Genomic DNA, 21,128 nt, shown 5'->3' with positions numbered 1-21,128 from the left:
CGGGCTCCTGGCTCAGCGAGGAGCCTGCTTCTCCCTCTGCCTCTGCCTCTCTCCCTGCTCATGCTTTCTCTCTCTCTGTATCTCTGTGTCTCAAATGAATAAATAAGATCTTAAAAAAAAAAAAAAAGATATTGGTCCTATTCCTAACTCCTGGTCAAATATGGGAAAAATTTCTGCTGGAAAAATCCTGTGCACTTCTCCATTTTTTAAGTCTATCCTCAGCACTCTTTAGTTACTACTGTATCTGCCTCACAGAGAGGACTATTATCGCTGAATTGCTGGAGGTGAAGGATTTGAGGAAAAAGGAAACGGGGCTTTGCCAATCTCTAAGGACCCGAGGAGAGCTGCAAGGACACGTGCAATAAAATGTAAGCAGATTCTTTTCCGGTTGTAATCAGTGGAAGAGGCCACAGGCTGCCCGAGAGCTGAAGTGTAACAGTACCTCTCACAGAAGTGAGATGAAACAGGTGGCCGAGCCCCGGGCTCACTATTATGCACGGAACTCATATTTAATGAGATGCTGAGAATCAATAGTTTAACGAGATGCTGAGAATCGATAGTGTGTTTGTGGTCAAATAGAGTTATAAAGGCTCTTATTTATCTTCTGTGAAAAAACACTAAAGACAAAACCTCCAAGGTTCACGAAGTGTTGACCGTTTAGATCTCACGGAGGTGGCTGCCATTACAACAGACATTTCAAGCTACTCTAGCAGAGAGGAACATGCTTTTAATGAAGCCTTTTTTTTTTTTTAAGATTTTATTTATTCGACAGAGAGAGACACAGCGAGAGAGGGAACACAGGCAGGGGGAGCGGGAGAGGGAGAAGCAGGCTTCCCGCTGAGCAGGGAGCCTGATGTGGGGCTCGATCCCAGGACCCTGGGATCATGACCTGAGCCGAAGGCAGACGCCTAACGACTGAGCTCCCAGGAGCCCCGCTTTTAATGAATCCTAATACAATGATGTATAAAGGCATACTCTCTCCAGCTCCCTATTATTTTGAAATGTATGATTGACCAAACTGGTCTTTAACAAAAGCAAGGCATTACAGCAAACTCCTGATGGAGGAGTTCTAGCTGATCTCGGTCTATTCCCAATGCCTGGCAAGCCTGGGAGCAAACTGGATGACGGGCTGAGCGCCTGGCTGTTGTCAGTCACTGCACATTTTATCAACGGGCACTGGGGTGAAGGTACTATTCTCATCCGTCTCTAGGCCACTGGAGAGGGACAGTCCCAATATAATTCAAGTCTGAAGATAATTCAAAAGTAATTTTGACTGCATATTGGGATGCTTTGTTTGTGGTCTTTTGTTTTTTGGAGAAAATATGTCTAATTGAGAAGAGGCTAATTTTTTTTTAAAGATTTTGTTTGTTTATTTGAGAGAGAGAGTGCGTGAGTAGGGGGCAGAGGGAGAGGGAGAAGCAGGCTCCCTGCTGAGCGGGTGGCCTGATGCGGGGCAGCTGCATCCCAGGACTCTGGGCCGAAGGCAGACGCTTAACCAACTGAGCCACCTAGGTGCCCCAAGAAGAGGCTAATTGTTAAAATGGAATCACCAATGTCAGTATGTATTAAAAATTTTTTTTGAAATGTCCATACCTTTGAATCAGTAACTCCAATGTGAGGGTCTAAAGACGTAATGCAGAAGACCTTTATGTCCAAAGATGTGAATTTTAAGGTTATTTATGACAAAGGAAAACTGGAGTAAATTAGGATTCACTCAAATGATCAGGTAGCATTATAAAATTTATGAAATATTTTAAACACATGGAGAATAGTTATAAATGAAAATAAGATAAAAATATGAATAACACTATTTAAATAATTATATAATAAACGCCTAGAAAAACACTAGAATGAAATACAATATGAAATGAGTATAATACAAAAATTAACAATGATGGTCTTTGATTTCAATGAATTCTAAAGTTTCCATAACGTTTTTCTTCAGTAATGAAAACATTGAAAAAACTGAAAACAAAATTAAATGAGCTCACATTCCCAGAACACACAAACTGCATGCCAACTGAAATGAATTAACAAAGATAAGTAAAGTCTAGAATTTAAAACCCACTGTAGTTTGTCCAAAAAGCTAAACATCTGACAATGGGTCACTAACTGCAAAATAGTATCCTCATGATCTCAGTAGGTCATTTGCACCTATTTAAAATTTTGCTTTTATACATTTGTCAGGGGAACTAGGTACAACAAAGTGAATTTACTACATTTTTTTTCTTAGTGTTTACCAAGGTAAACATAATCTTTGAGATTCTTTTGGATCAACAGTCTATCCTCAGCTCAATTTTTTTTTTTAAAGATTTTATTTATTTATTTGACAGAGAGAGAGACAGCGAGAGCAGGAACACAAGCAGGGGGAGTGGGAGAGGGAGAAGCAGGCTTCCCGCGGAGCAGGGAGCCCGATGTGGGACTCGATCCTAGGACCCTGGGATTATGACCTGAGCCGAAGGCAGACGCTTAACAACTGAGCCACCCAGGCACCCTATCCTTAGCTCAATTCTGAGCAAACAAACAAACAAAAAAAACCGCATTTGTCTCCACTCTGGAATGTCACTTTGGGCAAAGTAATAACTAGTCATTTGTATACTACACACCTAGCCATAGTTACATTATTTATAAGCTCATGAAGTCTGTAATTAAATTATAATGTATTTATAGATGACAAATGTGAATGTACCTTTGTTCGTTTTCCTTTTAGTGGAAATTGCATTGAAAATATAGGCCTCTAATTATTAAAAATAAAGAGCTGAGGGGTAGGTTGTGTGTATGTTCTTTGTTGCTACACATTTTTAATGACCTGACTTACGAGGGGCTCTTTTATGTTAGTCTAACTGCCTCTTCTGCCTTCCTCTATTTCAGAAACCATCAGACCACAAGTTTGCAGGCTCTTCAGAGAAGGGGCACGATCTTTCTCATCACGGCAAATTTCCTTATTACGGCACCTAGCACAGCATTTACAAAAAGGTACTTGACATGATTCATAGGAATTTTCTACTTCTAATGTCAGGTGATGATCCAGGTAACCTTCGTTTCCTGAGCGAAGTGATGGATGAATCCGGAGGAGCCAGAACAAAGCCTAAAATTGCCGAGTGTAAATCTAGACAGAGAGGAGAGGGCTGGTTGGGGGAAGGTGAAGAGTGGTGCCTGCCAACCCGCTCTGTGTGAGGGAAGAGCCATACAACAGGAGACTCCAGCTGGTGGGAAGGCTGCAGAGAGAAATGGGAGGACCCTCCTGCTGTCCCTATAAAAACGCAGTAAAATCTATCCTTCTACCACCTGGGGAATGGGAACCCTGCTTGCAGATGAGTGCAGAGCAAAAATAGAAGTTTGTCACTGGGACAGCCGCCATAGGGATAAGACATGTGTTTGTTAAATTGGATCAAGAATCCCACAATTAGCTACTAAGTACCTGTTCTGTGCCCTGAACGGTTCTAGCTTTGGGGCACACCAAGGAAGCACAACCCATAATGGGCTCTGCCCTCAGAAACCTGTAGTTCCCTAATGTTTGTCACTGACCTCTGTCCAACAGTTGATCCTTATTATTCATGGATTCCGTATCTGTGGAGCCACCCATTCACTAAAATTCGTAACCCCCAAATCAAATGTTTTTGTACATGGAGAGTGGCAGATAAATAAATAAAGGTCCCAGCTGAGGTCAAACAAGGTCAAACTGCCTTGTTTCAGCTCTCCTCCTACTGTAAACTAGAATCCCTTTCGCAGTTGATTATTGCCACTTTTTTTTTTTTTTTGCATTTTTTTTTTTTCCTGCTGGTGATTTCACGGTTTAAAATGGTCCCCAAGTGTAGTGCTGAAGTGCTGTCTAGTGTTCCAAGCAAAAAAAAAGGCTGTGTGTCTTACAGGGAAAATGTGTCTTAGATAAGCTTCATTCAGGCAGGAGTTATAGGTTGTTGGCCGTGAGCTCAATGTGAACAAATCAATAGTATAAATTAAGTAAGTTGTCTTTAAGCAAAAACTCACATAAAACAAAGTTATGTACTGACTGGTTGACAAGCGTGTGATCAGGGACTTAACTGTGTTGCCCCTCAGAGCAATGGTTCAGTACTCATAACTCAGGGTTTGCAGTACCGCAAATAAGGAGAATGAAGCGAATCTGTGCCTTCCTCTATTGCTGTTTAACTGAAGAAGAAAGCAGACCAAAGTAATCTTTATTAAGGGCCAATTGTGGGCCAAACATGGTGCTAAACATTTAAAATACATTCACTCACGTAACTCTCACAACCAACTTGTGAGGTAGGTAGCAGCTTCATTTTACAGATGAGAAAACTGATGCTGAGAGAGGATAAGTAAATTTTCTAAGGTCACACAGCCAGTGGTAGAATACTATCCCCTACTACCTCCTGGGAGATGACTGGGGGAAGATGATAAAATTGAACGGAACTTTTATTCTCAGTCTCAGTTGTTGTGATGGTAGGATGGGAGTATGAGGGGCAATTTGAGAAGATGACAATTAGGACGATCTCAGCCAAGTGACAAAAAGATTCTCCTCGAGGCTGGGGGACCTATAAGCTGGACAGTCACCTCTCCCTGTTGGAGATCCCGAGGGGATGGGTGACAGGGAGAGGGTGGGTTTCTACCAGTGTGAAGGGTCCCCTTCCCCACAGGGCACATTATAATCTATTCTTAATTATTCATTCATTTACTCAACATGTGTTGAATACCTACTATCTTATCCCAAGTTTAGACACTGGGGATTCAAAACAGATTAAAAAGCACTAGACTCACGGAACTTACTTCTAGTGACAGGATTGAAAGACTGGAGTTGTATAGCTTTAGGTTAATACTTTTCCTAAAGTATTGTGGTATTCCAACTTTCATGATACCAACAAATACCGATGTAGAAATATTTCCATTCTGTCTGACTCCGATAACAGCACCAAAGCTGCCAAGCAGATAGGAGGCAGCCAAGCCACCCTGCTGCTTGCACAGGACTGAGTGCTCAGTTTCCTAGGGCTCCCTCTTCCCATGGTGAACTAGATAGTCTGAAAAGTTGTCCTGCTGCGAGACATTACCTGCTGGATAAACGGAACAAAACTGGCCCATCGTTATTATAATTATCCTAAGGAAATGATGCACCCTCAAAGTCACTTGAAGTCTTTTCAGAACAATGGTTCTGAACCCGGCCTGCACAATAAATCGTCTAGGAGCTTTTAAAAGTCCTCCTGCCCAGGTCACGAGCAAACCAATTAAATCAGAATCTTGCAGGAGAACTCGGGCATCAGAATTTTATAAAACTCCTCAGGGGATTCTGATGTCCAGCCAAGGTCAAGAACCACTGCTTTAGAATGTGACAGAGCACATGGTGTGCAGGGAGAGTTGGTGGTTCCAGTGTTCTGTAAATTTCACTCAAAATTGCTGAAACTGGTGTATCTCAAAAGTTACCTAGCTTCTTGAATTTCCTCTCTATTCCCTCCTTTCTTCTGCTCTCCACCCTATGCTGGGAGGTTGATGGCACCACTTTTCAAGTAGATGCAAAGAACCAACCTAAGTGGGTACCTTTCTGAGTCTAAATATCTCTGTTTATAGTTAAATGTTTTGATTTTTTTTAAACAAGTTCCTGCTAAGCTGAGACTACATGTGAAAGCCAAAGAGGAGATACATGAATTGCAGGCTAAGGGCTTTATGATTTCCACCAATAAGTCTCTAGGAGTCAAGGATAATACCCAATATGTACCTAATAAATACCAATCATACTCTTTGCCAATCTCTGATTTGGGTTCATATTCTTTGGAGCCAATATCTGATTTTTTTGTTTTAAATGAATGAACCAACAAACCCCCCAAACATTTCCTATATATGCAGGGAAGAAACAGACCAATAATTACTTAATTTGAGTATCCTTTGGGTGCCTGGGTGGCTCAGTCAGTTAAGCATCTACCTTCAGCTCAGGTCATGACCTCAGGGTCCTGGGATCGAGCCCCACATCTGGCTCCCTGCTCAGTGGAGAGTCTGCTCCCTCTTTCTGCTCATTCTCTCTCAAACAAACAACAAATAAATATAAAAAATATTTTAAAAAATATTATGAGTGTCCTTTGAATCTAAAATGTCCTCTATACCTGAAAGGTGCTATTAGAAAAAAAAGCATGGGACACGGAAGACGGAAATATTCCATGCTGTAAAGCAAAGTGAACCCTCTGGCCAGTATCCTGGGGGTTTCCCATGTAACTGTTTGCATTAGGCTCTGGGATGTCTCAGAGATGGAGCAGGACTCCCTGTCCTGAAATCCTTGAAGAGCAAGAACAAGAACTAGATGAAAGTTTTCAGGGATTTGTTTATAAGAACATCATGCTGCCATTTTGTTTGCATAGACCTAAACACAGGTTTTGGATCTAACTTGGAGATATACAGAGCAGTATTACGTTTGGATTGGTCAAAGACATCATGTCAGAGGCGCCTGGGTGGCTCAGTCGGTTGAGCATCTGACTCTTGATTTCGGCTCAGGTCATGATCTCAGGGTTGTGAGATGAAGCCCCTGTTGGGATCCACACTAGATGTGGAGCCTGCTTAAGATTCTTTCTCTCTCTCCGCGCCCCCCCCCCCCAAAGACATCAACATGTCACAGTCAAGGTGCTTATAATAAAATAACTCATACTGGGGCGCCTGGGTGGCTCAGTTGGTTAAGCGACTGCCTTCAGCTCAGGTCATGATCCTGGAGTCCCGGGATCGAGTCCCACATTGGGCTCCCTGCTCACCGGGGGTTCTGCTTCCCCCTCTGCCCTCTTCCCTCTCGTGCTGTCTCTCATTCTCTCTCTCAAATAAATAAATAAAATCTTTAAAAAAAAAAAATAACTCATACCAGGGTTTATAATGCCAGTAACAATAAAAACTGAAATGAAACAGCATTTACTGAAACTTTTCTATGTTCCAGGTACCAATGCTTTTCATGTATTAGCTCACTTAAGATCCCAACAATCCCAAGTGGCAGACTTTAATATTATACCTGCTTTGCAATCAAGAAAACTATGAATCAAGGAGGTTAGGGTCATACCAGTAGTTAAGTGGCAAAGAGGGATTTGACTCATGTGGTCTGACTCCAAAGTTCGCATCCTTAACCATTCTCTGCTGTATTTCCTCACTTGTATCGGTCAGATTTTGGCTGCTGGGGGCCCAGAAGTCATAAGAGTTGAAGACAATTGGTAGGGTCAGGCCTGGGGTCAGCCTCGGAGACCTATCAAGCCCATGGTCACCAGTGGGTTATGGCTATCGCCCCTACCTTCTGGACTGGACCTGGGAGGGGCCACTAGGCTTGGGCTGATGCATGGAATAATAAATCAGGATCCTAGTGCATCTGAAAAAACTTCACCCCAAAGAAGCATCAAGAAAAGAAGGCCAACCATCTCCTGGATAACACAGACCTTTCAGAGGTGGCATGCCAACTTTTTGCTTATTCACTCTCTATGGGGGCATGCCAGATGTGGCTCAGAAGTCTGGGGATGGAACTGGGGGCGCAGACCAAGCAGAGTTCACCATTTATAAAGTTGCTGGCCAAACTCTGTGACTAGCAGAGGGTTGGGGTTGCAGAGAGAAAACCAGATTTCTTTGTGCTCAGGTAGGAGAAAAGGACAGCATGCAAGGACAGGCCAGGCAGAGCAAGTGAAAAGAAAGAGGCCTCCAAGGAAGCAGGAATGAGGGAGGGGCTGTTCACGTTCCCACGTCACATCTGGGTCCCAACAGGCCTGCCCTGGCCCTGACAGTTATCTTCCAGTGATCCAAAGGCTTGGTGGTGCACAAAGAGCCAAGCTGCATCAGCAGCTCTGATCTAAGACATACCTGAGCAGAGAGGGGCCCATGGCTCCGAAGCTCTAGCCCATCAAGACCTGGGCAGCTTCTTGCTCTCTGCCCCAGCCTGCCGTCTTCAGCTGGGCTGGGCATCTCTAATAAGCAGCTTCGCTGCATGAATCCCCTCGCCTCGCCTCGCCTTCTCTAACTGGGAGCAGCACTGCTGCCTAAGCATTTCATTCTCGGTCCCATGCTGCACAGCTTCCGGAGCGGGAGCGGGGTGGGGTCCTTCGGAAGCCAGGGCTGTGGGGTAATTGTTGCAGCTGCTACTGAAATTCACTTTCGGATTTCTGTTCCCTGAGCACAAAGTTCTGAAAGCTCCCATGGAGAAGGAGCAGGCTTTGCATCCTGCAGGCTCGGGCTACCCAGACAAATTCCTAAAGCCTCATTTCTGTGTGGTCTCTTTCAAAACCTTCTGAATGTTCCAGGAGGTCTACTTCTTGATAAAATTTTCTCCCTCACTTGGGGTCAGGCCAGAAGAGAGCAGAACAGATGTTAGATCTAAAGCTTTCCCCATTCAACCACTTGACCGCTGGCTGGCTAATCTGCCGTGATGTAAATGAAATGTCTTTGAGCCTTTCTCATTCAGGGAAAAGACAAGCCTCCAAAAAAGCTGGAGGACATCCCTTCTTCAAGAAAAACAACATGAAAGGACAGGGTGATTGAAGTCAGCTGCATTTCTGCCTGTTAGAATATTAAAGTGCTCGCTCTTTTCCTCTCAGAAAGTCAAAATGGATTATGCTTGAGTTCTCAACCCCCTACAAGGATTTTCCTTCTTTTCCAAGTCATCACCCAACGGACCAAAAAAAAAAAAAAAGCTTCAATTCCCTAAGAGAGGAGCCCTACAACGAATCACAGTTTAGATGTGGAGTAAATATTATGATCCCAGCTGGGAAAATTGATGCCAGAGTGGTGCTGGGGGAGCAGGGCTCAGTCAGCACTCAGAGCTCAAACTTCAGGGGAAAGGAACACTGGAGTGTGCTGACAGTTATCTTAGAGGTTTTTCCCCTTCTTCACCCTACTCGGAGTTACCAGGAAGCCTGGCAAATGATCAAACACCACACACAAATGTTATGCCCCAAGAGGCCCTGCTTGGGCAGCTATTTGGGCCAGGTTCTCCCAGGACACTGGCCCTTCCAGGGCCTCTTGGCTGCAACTGAGGAGACGTCCCCATCTGGCCCTGGAAGGACTGACACTAGACAGAGCTCAGGTATCTGTACCAGGGCCCCCTTAGATACATTCATTTAAGAAATACCATCCTTCCCTGAATGTAATATGTGACATTTATTATAAGGTGCATCCCTGTTACCACAAAAAGCCAAGTAAACTAGGACATTACCTTTGTTATCATAACGAATTTATAGTTTATGCTCATTGAAAGAGCTCTTTTAGAGCTATTTACACTGGAATGTATCATCTATCCCCTGTCAATTCATCAAAGAGAACATACAAGCAAGATAAATTCATTAAGGTATTCTTAAAACTTTTTCCACACTGAAGAGTTTTGTTTTTTTTTTTAAGACTTTATTTTTAAGTCATCTCTACACCCAACTTGGGGCTCGAACTTATAACCCGGAGACCAAGAGTTGCCTGCTCCACTGACTGAGCCAGTCAGTGCCCCTTAATTGTTTATTTTGAAATAATGTTAGGTTTACAGAGGAGAAAGTGCAGAGAGCTGAGGCTGCGGGTCTAGGTGCCACACTTTGAACAGCAAGCCTGGAGAATACCCAGATTTATACACCAGAAACGCCGTTTACTGGCTGTGTGGATGGTGGACCTCCAGTTTCCTTTTGTGGAAGCTGGGATAACTCCCCTTACCTTCCAAGGCTGCCAACTCCCCTTACCTTCCAAGGCTGCCAACTCCCCTTACCTTCCAAGGCTGCCGTGAGTAGCAAAGGAGCAAAAATGCACAGAAGCCCTCAGTTAACCATCAACTACCCACGAACATCAGTTATTCTCACTACCTACAAGGTACCATGTAGCATTCTTGCCCCAAAGGAGTTCAGAGTCAAGAATGGCCCTACATTGATCTGGTGCTGCACATCCTACAGTGACTTCATACCCGTTCCACAGTTTGACCTTCGCAATAATCCTGTGCAGCAGGTACACTAAACTGTTCCTTCACTTATTACATGGGTTATCCTGAAGCTCTGAGGGTGTTGCTTTGTCACAGTAAACTCTACTTTGGACATGTGGGCTTGTCCTTGGCCCCCTCACTGTACGTACTTGTAACTTCATCCCGTATGAAGGCAGCTCTGTCAGCACTGGGTTACTAGGTCTGTTTCACCAGGTCTGAGCCAGTCTTACTTTTCGGACCCGGAACTTCCCTGCAATCTCAGCCTGCTTTGCGGCCCAGGCCCTTCCACAGCTCCTCTCCCGGGTGACCCACGGAGGAACTAAGGGAGGCGGGGCTCGTGCGTGCTCCAGCTGGTCCGAATCAGCCGCACCCACCTCCTTTGTAGAACTGTAAAGTCAATTCAACACATTAGCTTTTTCAAAGGCGCCAGATCATTTTGCCATTAACCCAACTTGAGATAAAAGAGTTCAACTATTTAACACATCAGTTTGAAGTAAAAACAAAACAAAAACAAAAGGTCTCCTGACCTCGTCACTTTCTTTTGTAGGCTTTGTGGGGTAGTAGGGTGGTGGGTCTTATCGACCTGAAAAACCCACCCAGAACAGGCTTGGGAAAAGCTTTCCTTAGACATTTCTAGTACTTCCCACCCACCTTCCTGAAGAGTAAAGGTCTCACGAGGAAATCTTTAGAACTGCCCAAAATAAGCTGACATTCATTTATACACTCACAAGTCTTCTCCTGCCTGGAATCTAACAGTGCCACTCCTGGATCTAAATTTTTTAAAAAAGGTTACATTCATATGCTCCCTGGCTTAAAAGTTCTTTTGACGACAATTTAGGGTTCCTTCTTAAAATAGTTGCTAAAGGCAAGAGGCTGCCTTACAATTAAAAACAGATGAGGTGAGATCATTTGTGGGGTAGCTCGAGGTGAAGGAAGCACCATAATCTTATCCGCTGTGGGGAGGAATTTAGAATGAAGGAAGGCTGGCTGGCCTTGGGCTCCATCCAAGAGAGTGTTGTCACTAAACTTCCCAAAGAGAGCCTTATAAGGCAGCTTCTTGTAGAAGGCAAGTCTGCAGTAAACCCGCAGGGCAGGCTCTAGGGGAAGGATAGAAATCATATTTAGTGGTGCCAACAGATGCTGCTTAGCTCAATCATTCCATCTCATAGGTCTAGAGCATCAAAGACTTTAAAACTTTTAACAGTCTCCCACAGGCTTCCCCTCCTCACTTAGGTTCTCTCTCAGCTCTCCACAAGAGAATCTTTGAGACAGAATTCTCTGGACTCCCACAGGAGCATGTTACGGTACTCCACATTTTTTTTTTTTTACCAGCAAGTTCTTCCTATTGTGTAATCTAAATGTGCCTCATGGCTACTTAATTCCAGGCCCTTTAATTCCATCTCCTGAGGAATTGTAGAACTTAAGGTCAGGCACCTTTCATTTAATAACTCATTCCCAACCATGAAGAAACATTAACTTGTTTTTTGGATTACTTTCCTTGAAAAGAATCTTAAATCCTTTAAGTCCCCTTTCCAAGGCTGCCTATTCTCTTTTCTAAACCTTCTTCAGGTTTTCAAATCTTCCCTGAAATGCAGTGACTAAAACTAGGTAAAGTAAGAATGAGCTAAGGTCCTGAAGTTTCTGTGCTCAAGAAGGGCAAAGGAGGCCAGAAAAGTTTTAAAAGCTGGGGTAGACTTTTTTGGGATGTGACTTTTTCTGTGTCTGATCTGAAGGCAGAGGGAGGAATGGGGATTGTGGGAGAGAAAGGAAGAGCTTCCTGAAATGAGCAAGTGGCTGTAATTTGGGAGCAGGGCTGGCTAATGAGCAAGCGATGTGAGGACACTTTGTAAGGAGTCATTTATAAGAAAAAAGCACAGCACAATGGGCTCCTCTCTCCCAAGTAACACACAGCTTGCCCCCAAGGGTTAGGAATCCGGATTTGACAATGCTTCTAAGATCTGAGAAACTGAACGTCTTGTGAAGAAGTCTAGGCATCCTTTGCTGGGATTATTTTAAACAGCTTCCTAATGGGAGTCTCTGACCGCAGTCTTGCCCCTTTCCAATCCATTCTAAGGGTGGCCAATAGATTTTTTAAAAAGCATAAATCCAATGATATCACTCACTAGGGTCCCACTGCTCTTGTGATCGCCTCTAAACCTCGATGCATCTAAACTTCTCCCTCCATCAGTGGGCTCTGTCAGGTGTCCAGCTGCCACCGCTGCTCCCTCTCTCTGCAAGGCAGCCCCATGGGATCACGTGCTAGTCCTTCTGCTGCTAATACTCGTCTCCTCTCCCTTCTAAGTCCATTCCAATTCCCGGGCTAGCTCTGCTGCAGCCAATTCCTTCACATCCCTGTCTCAGGACCTTATTCTTCCAGCAAGTCATTTCTGGCTCTTTTCCTACAAATCCGGGTGAAGGATCCCCCTTCTCTGGGCTCTGTGACCATCTTATGGTATAACTGTGTTAGCTTAACAAGTATTGCATGGACTTCCATTCCCCCCCCATCCCTGGAGATAAACCAGACCATTAATAATTTCATTTAATTCTCAAATCGCTATTTCCACTTTCAGTAAAGTTCTACAATTCTGACACCAGTTGCAACGTATTTTTTCCATGCCACCAAGCTACTCTTCGACACCAGCTGGGTGTCCTTTTCTGACAGTGGAGATAGCGTTAACTCGCACTGCTCAGTCCCTCCAGACTGCACCCCCAACCCTTCAAATGCCCATCACAAGTCCAGTTTGCCACCTGTGCCTCTGACTTGGGCACAGACTGGAGGTTCCAACCACTCCCTCCTTAGGTTCAACTAATTTGTTAGAGGGGCTCACAGAACTCAGAGAAACATTTTACTTACAAAATTACCAGTTTATTACAAAAGGATACAACTCAGGAAGAGCCAGACAGAAGAGCTGTGTAGGGCAATACGGGAAAGGGGTATGGTTGGAGTTTCCATGCCCTGTCTGGGAGCGCCACTCTCCCAGCACCTCCAATGTTCACCAACCCAGAAGCTCTCTGAACCCATCCTTCTGGGTATTTGTGGAGGCTTCATTACATAAACCTGATTTAATGATTCGATGACAATCATTGGTCTCCAGCCCGTCTCCCCTCCCAGGAGGTGGGGGGGGTGGGCCTGAAAGTTCCCACCCAATAATCAAGTGGTTGGTTCAACTGGCAGGCAACCCGCCCCCTCCTCAGTCCCAAAGTCACTCATTAACACAGCAAAAGATACCCCATCACGCTCCACTTAGGAAATTCCAAGGGCTTTAGGAGCTTCGCCCTAAATGGAGTTAAGATCACATATATACTTATTGTAAATCACAATATCACAAATTCATAACTCATTAGTGGATAGTAATACAACAAAGACATTTAAATGATAGGCTCATTTTTATGTTGATAACCTAAAATGAGCTTCTCAAAGAGCAAATGTTTAAAATCCATCAAATGAAATGAGTTTCTGAAAACCAAATTCTTTTACTGAAGCTTTTTCTATTTACAGAACAGTTTCTACAGCTCTGAACCTAATTCTTACCAAAAAGGGGATGGAGAAATGTTGGAATTTGGAGGGAAAAGCGACCACCTAATGTTAGAATTCAGGATAGCAGAGGAAGGGAAGATGAGTCAACGGTCCGATATATTCCTTGGCCTAGACTTCAGGAAGGCAGAATATACAAGGAGAAAAGAGAACAGACAGGCAGGAGAGTCCACAGCCTGCATTTCCAAATGGGAAGGCCCCTTCTTACATGGATTCCTTTGTTTATTCAACAAATATTTACCAAGTGTCCAACTAATCACCAGCCACTGTATTTATAAATAATTATAAGATGGAGTCCCTCTTTTTGGGTGCTCCTAGTCTAGTGGGGAAGACAGACATTCAAAGAGCCCTTTGGAGACAATGGGGAGTGCTATACTAACCAGCAGAGCTTGTTTTTCCCTCAGGAATTCTGGTCCCTTGGCCGAAATCCCCACATGGATCCTCTGCATGGCTTGGCCCGCCCTCACTTAATACTGATCCTCCATCCCTAGCCTCCATCCCATTTCCCTGTTGTACATTCTTCACAGCACATGCTATTAAATAAAAATGTTTCTGTCTAAAGCTTACAGTAAAAGCCATGAGAAAGGGACCTTATTTTATTCAAGGCTGCTTGCCCTGAGACTAGAAGAACGCCTGGTAAATTTCATTCAACGTATGTTTAAAGCATCTACTAGTGCCAGGCACTGATGTAGGCATAGATCAGGAAGCAAAAGTTCCCTTTCCTCATAGAGCTTACTTTCAAGTTCCATAATGACAATGCATATCTATTGTGTGCTTTCCACAACACTGAATCTTAACAGCAACTCTGAGACAGGTATGATTATAATCTCTCTATTACAGGTGAGGAAACCCAGTTCCAAGAGGTCAAGTGACTTGCCTAAGCATAAGGGGCAGGGTTAAGATGCGTACCCAGGGATCTGGCTCTAGAGCTCAGTGTCTCACCATTCTGCTAGAACCCCTCTTGCTTACATATACACAGTATGTGTGCAATAAATATTGTTGAAAACTGGCTGGAAGCCTACAGAGAACTGAAGGAGGACAAGGACATCATTATGGGGGTACAGGGTAGGTGGAACACAGCAGGGTGGGGGGAGGTTAAGGAGCTTCATAGAGAAAGGGACATGAGCTGATTCTTGAAGGCCTGGAGTTCAAAGAGTGGAAAGATAGTGAGGGTGTGACTGCAAACAATAGCAAACAGCAACACTTACTGTGACTGGACCATAAGGGGGTTGAAGAAAAGAGGAGGGAAAAAAAAAAATAAACGATCAACATAACCTCAAAGGCATTCCTGCTGAACAGTGCATCCTGGGGACGAATTACACAAAACTTCTCTGAGTTCCAGTTTTAGGGAAGGAACTTTCAGGCCCACCCCCCACCTCCTGGGAGGGGAGACAGGCCGGAGACCAATGATTTGTCATCGAATCATTAAATCAGATTTATGTAATCATACATATACAAATCATATAGTTATGGAAAACAGCCTTGTATGCCCAGCTAGGCAGTTTGAACTTGGTCCTAAAAGTACTAAACACAGATACCCAAGGTGGCTGAAATGGAATCACTAAGAAGCTCGGATTTAAAGGACCATGAACAAACCACGAACAAAAGGTGTTAACCAAGAATCAGAATAAAGGAGCACCATATTCTCTTCCAACTGTGTGATTTTATTATAGATCTCAGCACCTCTATAACTTTTTATTAAACTGAATTGTCAAATCCCCTCTTCCACTTACTCATGACATCAGGGACCTCAATAAGATCTAATGGCACTAAACTCATGATGGCAGTTCCAAGGTTTGAGATAATTAGCTCATTACCTTTTGGACATAATTTTGAGAAGATGGCTTTGCCTCTTACCACAGGTTCAGAAAACAGGCAGATCAAGATCTTTCCCCAGATGGTAGGTAAGTGGTGATCTCAGAAAAGAAGGGGACAATTGGGAGGGTCTCCCAGGGAAGGCACTCAGGGAGGTGAGATTGCAACTTGTATGGATACTTTTTTATTGTTATGTTAATCACCATACATTACATTATCAGTCTTTGATGTAGTGTTCCATGATTCACTGTTTGTGCATAACACCCAGTGCTCCACGCAGAGCGTGCCCCCCCCCAACACCCATCACCTGGCTAACTCATCCTCCCACCCCTCTCCCCTCTAGAACCCTCAGTTTGTTTTTCAGAGTCCATCATCTCTCATGGTTCGTCTCCCCCTCCTGCTATCTTTTTTTTTTTTTTCTTAACATATATTGCATTATTTGTTTCAGAGGTACAGATCTGTGATTCAGCTATGGATACTTTCTTAATCAGCAAGACCAGATCTGTCTGTGCATCCTTGGCTATAAAACACCGAGCACAGGGCTGACATGTGCTATATGCTCAATAAGTGTTGGTTAACGAGATGAACAAGAATGCCCCCCTTCTCTCAATACCTGAAGAAGCATAACTCAAGTTTCTTCTCAGGGTAGAAATAACTGGAGGAACCTAGAAAATGCATTTCCTATTCTTTGCAGAGTCCCAGTACTAAATGGCACAGAAATAAATGGCACTCTGTCAGGTTTGCCTCTGTCATTGTCAAAACACCTCCACATCAGGAGAAATATATTAGGAGATCTGGTTTCGGCCCCATTTGTCTCTGCTGTAGAAAAGTACACTGGTAGACCTCATATTCTTTTCTGCTTACTCTGGCATAATAAATGCTCCCAGGCATTAGACCCCATATCTCTAAATTTAGATTGGGAAGAAAAGGCTAATTTATGTCAAGGTTTCCAGTTTTAGATGCTATTTCCCTTAACATTTTCCCAAACAAAAAGAAAAACCAGGTCCATATCTTCATGGGGTTTACAGTCTGGAAAGGTGCTGAGGAACTGAGTGTTGATGGCAATGAGGTGATAGCACTAGTTCTATAGGACTGTCCGTCTCAAGATTTTATAATCCCACTGTGTGTTTAGAGACACACATAGCAGGAGAGAAAAAGGGATAAAACCAGCTACAGGCTAGAATTGGCAACAATGCCTAAACAATCATCCAGCTAACCTTCTGCTCTGATAAGCAAGTACCAGTGATTTGGAAAGACTATGGGGAAAAATTCCCCTTGGAATGCTTATAAGAAAAATCTCAGTATTTGGAATGAGTTTTTAAACTGCATACATTTCTCTTTTCAGGAATGATAAGTTAGATCCAAAAGAACAAATGACTATTTTTGTTGGAAAAGTCTATGAATTATTTTGGGTTGTGATTTTCTAAGTTTAAGGTGACAATAATCTAAACAGTCAACAGTTAAGTTACACGATTTAACGCTTTCAGTAGTGAACTCTGAAATTAGTGACATACGACCTATCAGAATATGGACTTCTGGGAAAAGCTCTAAAAAAAGAAATTATTTGGAAAGTGTGGAGAAAGTCTGAGGTGTGCTTAAAGAAGCAACTGTCTCTGTCATTTCAAGAGAACTGCCTCCCTCCTTCTTTCTACATTGGCTGGGGCCAGGAGAGGGACTGCCAAGGTTGGATCTCTAACTTTCCCTTTAACATTTTCCGTAGACAGTAATTTCATTTCAGACAGAGTTAAAATCTCTGAGGTTTCTTCCCCCTTACAAGTCCAGACTCTTATTTATTTTCCCTTTTCATTTATGGCAAGTTTGGACCTGTCTGGAAAAAAATAAATAAATAAACGATCAAACATAACCTCAAAGGCATTCCTGCTGAACAGTGCATCCTGGGGACGAATTACACAAAAATGGGACAAGAAAAACAAAATGGTCGTAAGGTTCACAACATAAACTACCTCATAAAAACATTCTTCAAAGAGTTTGTACTTTTGCCCACAAATAATTAGCTACATTATTGTTTGAGAATCTTTAATTTCCAGTAAGTGAATTACTTTCTCTAATATTAAGAAACCATGAAATCCAATTTTTAAAATTCTTACAGTCTAGCCAATTAAACGTAGGACAAAGAACTTCTCTGAAAGTCCTTACTTGTGTACTTCATCGTCAAACTCTTTACCCCTCTCTCTTGACTTCACTTCCACCTATCCACCGGAGCCAAGAAACAAGGACGAGGAAACGACATCTTGGGTTTCCAAAAGAGTGGGGGCAGCACTGTGCTGGCTGAGCCTTTGGGACGCGGGAGCCTGTGGTATCGGAAAATGTTTTCTATATATATCCTCGCCCCGCCAGTCCTCACTTCTCGGCGCACGCAACAAGCTTTCAAAATAAAACCACCAAAAAAAAGAGGAGAGGGGGCGTCGCCCATGCCTCTCGGCGGCTGCCAGCCCCTCCCCCCCCCCCGAATCCGTCTCCCGGGATGCCCACTGAAGTCCTCGCGGGACAGCGCGACCGCGGACGCCCTGTCGGGTCTGATCCGCCAGGGGGCGCGCGGCCGCCAGGGCGGGGTCGGAAGGGAAAGCGCTCGTGCCCACCTTGCTCGCAGGTGCCCTTGCTGACCTGGCTGATGGCCTTCTCCCCGCGGCTCTCGGCCCTCAGGCTGGCGGCGCGCAGCTGGCACCCGCTGGGGTAGGTGACGTCGTCGCTGCCGCACACCGGGTAGCGGCTCTTGCACACGCACACGCCGCTCACCCCCGGGCCGCCGGCTGCTGCCCCGGCTTTACCCTTCCGCCTCTTGCGGCTCTTCACGCACTCCATGCCCGGCGCGCAGTGCCCCCTGCCGGCGCCGCCGCCCCCGCACGGCTCGCCCTCGCCGCGGGCGCACACCGGGCAGCAGCCGCACGCGTCGCGGGTCTCGCCCAGCTGGCAGCCCCGCGGGGGCAGGGGCGGGCAGGCGGCCGGCTCGCAGGGGCCGCAGGCGTCCGAAGAGGAGGAAGAGGAGAGGGGCAGGAGCAGGAGCAGCAACCCGGCGGCGCCGAGGAGCAGGACGCTCAGCGGCGGCCGCTCCATGGCTGGGTGCGGAGGCGGCGGGAGCGCGAGTGAGTCGGGTCCCGCAGCCCGGCGCTTTAAACCCGGCGCCCCGCCCGGCCCGGCCGCGGGAACCACACCCCGGGGCGGTGAGAGTTCGGCCGCCCCGCCCGCGCCGCGCCTCCCGGGACCGCCCGGCTCGAGCGCCCCTGCCGATGGGGCGGGGCATCCGCGCGGGCCCTGGGCGCTCGGTCTCGCGTCCGCTTCCCAGCGCGCCCCGCCGGCTCCGCTCGGGCCCCTGCCCTCAGCCCCGCGGACTGCTCCCCAGTTCCTCGGGGTCGCCCAGATATTTATACTTCGTAACGACTTTGAGACGGCGCCTCTCCCTGCCCAGATATTTATACTTCTTAACGACTTTGAGACGACCCTGTGTTTAATCTATTAAATTCTCCGTGGGCCTGGGAGACCTGAGTACTGACTACTCTTTTAATAACAATTCGTGTTTAAAACCCCACGTGGGGATTTGTGTCCCCGTTGGCCACAGGCCCGGTGTGGTCTTGGGTGCCGGGCTAAGAGGACAAATCATTGCCAACCACTCCTCGTTTTTGGAACTTCATAATGGACCCCTGCCCCTGTGCTCTCTTACGCCAAGTCAAGTTTTAAGTGTGAGTTCTGAATTCATGAGAGCTGTTGCATTGCCTTAAGTTCATACTAAATTGTGTTGGATCTCCAACAAACCTCTCCGAAGAACAGGGCACAGCTGGGTGTGCCACTGAGGCACCCGAAGCAATTTTCACCAGTAGTCCCATGAGGTTTTTGGTATAAAGGACTGACATTTCCTCCTCCGTCTCTCTGTAAAGTGCTCTGCAGACTTACCCTTAAAGCCTCTTTTTCCCGAGAGTATGTCCTTCAAATCCCTCCTATCCAGACATTTAAATTCTTTCCATTTTTATTGAACATACAACATTGCAATGTGCATCATTCTGCATGTCACCTTTTAGTTCTTTAGAAAAGTTTTTTTCTTAGCATAAATCCAAGGATTTATAGGACTGCTAACACGATGCCACCAGCAATATATGATGTCACTCATCAGCCTTCCTAGGATTCCTGTAAACTTTTTTGAAAATTATACAATCACAAAATTTATTCGGGGAATAAAAAAACCAAGCATCCTCCTATCGGGAAAACCTAGCACTGCTTTTTGGCCTCTCCTTAGATATTCTGGGAAAGTGACACTTTTCTTTACAAGGTCATATGTTGACATGACAATTGTTTGTAAAACGATGAAAAGTCTTTGGAGCAGAGTTTTCCTAAATATTCTTGCCTTGGTCCCACTTGAGATACAGTTTACATGAACCCAGTATACAGTCCCAAATTGAAACAAATGCAGAGTGCACTCTGATATTTCCTATTCTGTTGTAACATTATGAATTGGTCAAGGTCAGCTAAGTTGAGATGACCCACTATGACTATCCTGTCATAGGTTTAGCCTCCCCACAACCTGACCCCTAGAACAAGGAGTCCAGTGCAAGTAGTTTACTTGAGAGGCCACATAAGGACACACCAGTTCCATGGGGTTTGGTGGTGGTGGGGGGGAGTGGACAGAAAGGGAAGACAGTCAGTTAAGGTGCTTATCAAGTTAGCTCCCAGGTGGGTGTGCAGCCAGATGAAGCCCTCAGGCTCTACAAGTTTGGGGGGGGTGGCATAGGGACACTGACAGCAGCTGTGTGGTGTTCTGAAACCCTGCATCAAAGCCAGCAGTAGGCATGCAAGCGCGTGGGACAGTAGAGTTCCTTTGGGGTTCCTCACCGCCTGGGAAGCAGAAGAACAGCGGCGTTCTCGTCACTGAAGGGGGCACCTGCGCGGTGTGAGAGCGCCAACGAGGAGCACCTGGAAATAGGAACAGATGCGCTTATTCAGAGGAAGGAGAAACGGCAGGAAAATGGAGCCTTGACAAAGAAATTTGACAACTCCTTGCTTCCAAGAAAGAAGCTATTGTCACCTATTCAGCTTTAGTTCTAGTGAGATGAAAAGCCTGGGTGTGGAGAGAGGACTATGTCATTTGCAAATAGAATTTTATACTTCTTCCTGTTTAATCTTTCTGCCATTGATTGATTGATTGATTGATTTCTGGCCATTGTCCTGGGTAGAACCTCCAGTATAATGAATAGAAGTGGTGAGAGTGGGCATCATTTTCTTGCTCCTGACCTTAACCTTAGAAGGAACGCTTTCAGTCTTCCACCACTAAGGATGATGTTACCTGTGAGTGTTTCATAGATGGTCTTTTGGGGTTGAGGAAATTCTTTTCTATCCCCCATTTTGTTGAGTGCTTTTATCATCAAGAGTTGGAATTTTAACTTTTGAATTGTCAAATGCCTTTTTTGCATCTGTTGAGAGGATCAGTGTTGATAATGGCATAGTACATTAATTGATTTTTTTTATTTTTTAAAGATTTTTATTTATTTATTTATTTGACAGAGAGAGACACAGTGAGAGACGGAACACAAGCAGGGGGAGTGGGAGCGGGAGAAGAAGGCTTCCTGCTGAGCAGGGAGCCTGATGCAGGCAATCCCAGGACCCTGGGATCATGACCTGAGCCGAAGGCAGACGCTTAACGACTGAGCCACCCAGGGCCCCATTAATTGATTTTTGAACGTTAAACCAAACTTGCGTGCTTGGGATAAAATCCCACTTAGTCATGATGTATAGTCCTTTTTTTTTTTTTTTTTTTTGTATGTTTCTGGGTTTGGTCTGCTAACAGGCTGTTGCAGGTTTTTGGCATCTGTATTCATTGGTGATACTGGACCACAGTTTTCTTTGTTGTCTTTGGTTTTGGTGTCAGGGTGACAGTGGCCTCAG

At 45.0% G+C, this 21,128-nt stretch overlaps 1 protein-coding gene across 1 annotated transcript in view; it reads right to left on the bottom strand.

Moving 5' to 3' along the window:
* IGFBP7 (insulin like growth factor binding protein 7) overlaps positions 1 to 18,374 on the bottom strand; it is a 70,519-nt gene extending 52,145 nt beyond the window's left edge. Inside the window, exon 1 of the mRNA XM_021701673.2 lies at positions 17,837 to 18,374. Within this exon, the coding sequence (XP_021557348.1) occupies positions 17,837 to 18,311 (475 nt within the window). The 5' untranslated portion in view covers positions 18,312 to 18,374. The remainder of the gene's footprint in view (positions 1 to 17,836) is intronic.
* Positions 18,375 to 21,128: the final 2,754 nt, after the last annotated feature.

Source organism: Neomonachus schauinslandi, chromosome 2 (genome assembly GCF_002201575.2).
Source record: "Neomonachus schauinslandi chromosome 2, ASM220157v2, whole genome shotgun sequence".
Taxonomy (NCBI): Eukaryota; Metazoa; Chordata; class Mammalia; order Carnivora; family Phocidae; genus Neomonachus; species Neomonachus schauinslandi.
Note: the sequence above shows the minus strand (reverse complement) of the source record. Positions and strands in the feature narration are given on the sequence as shown.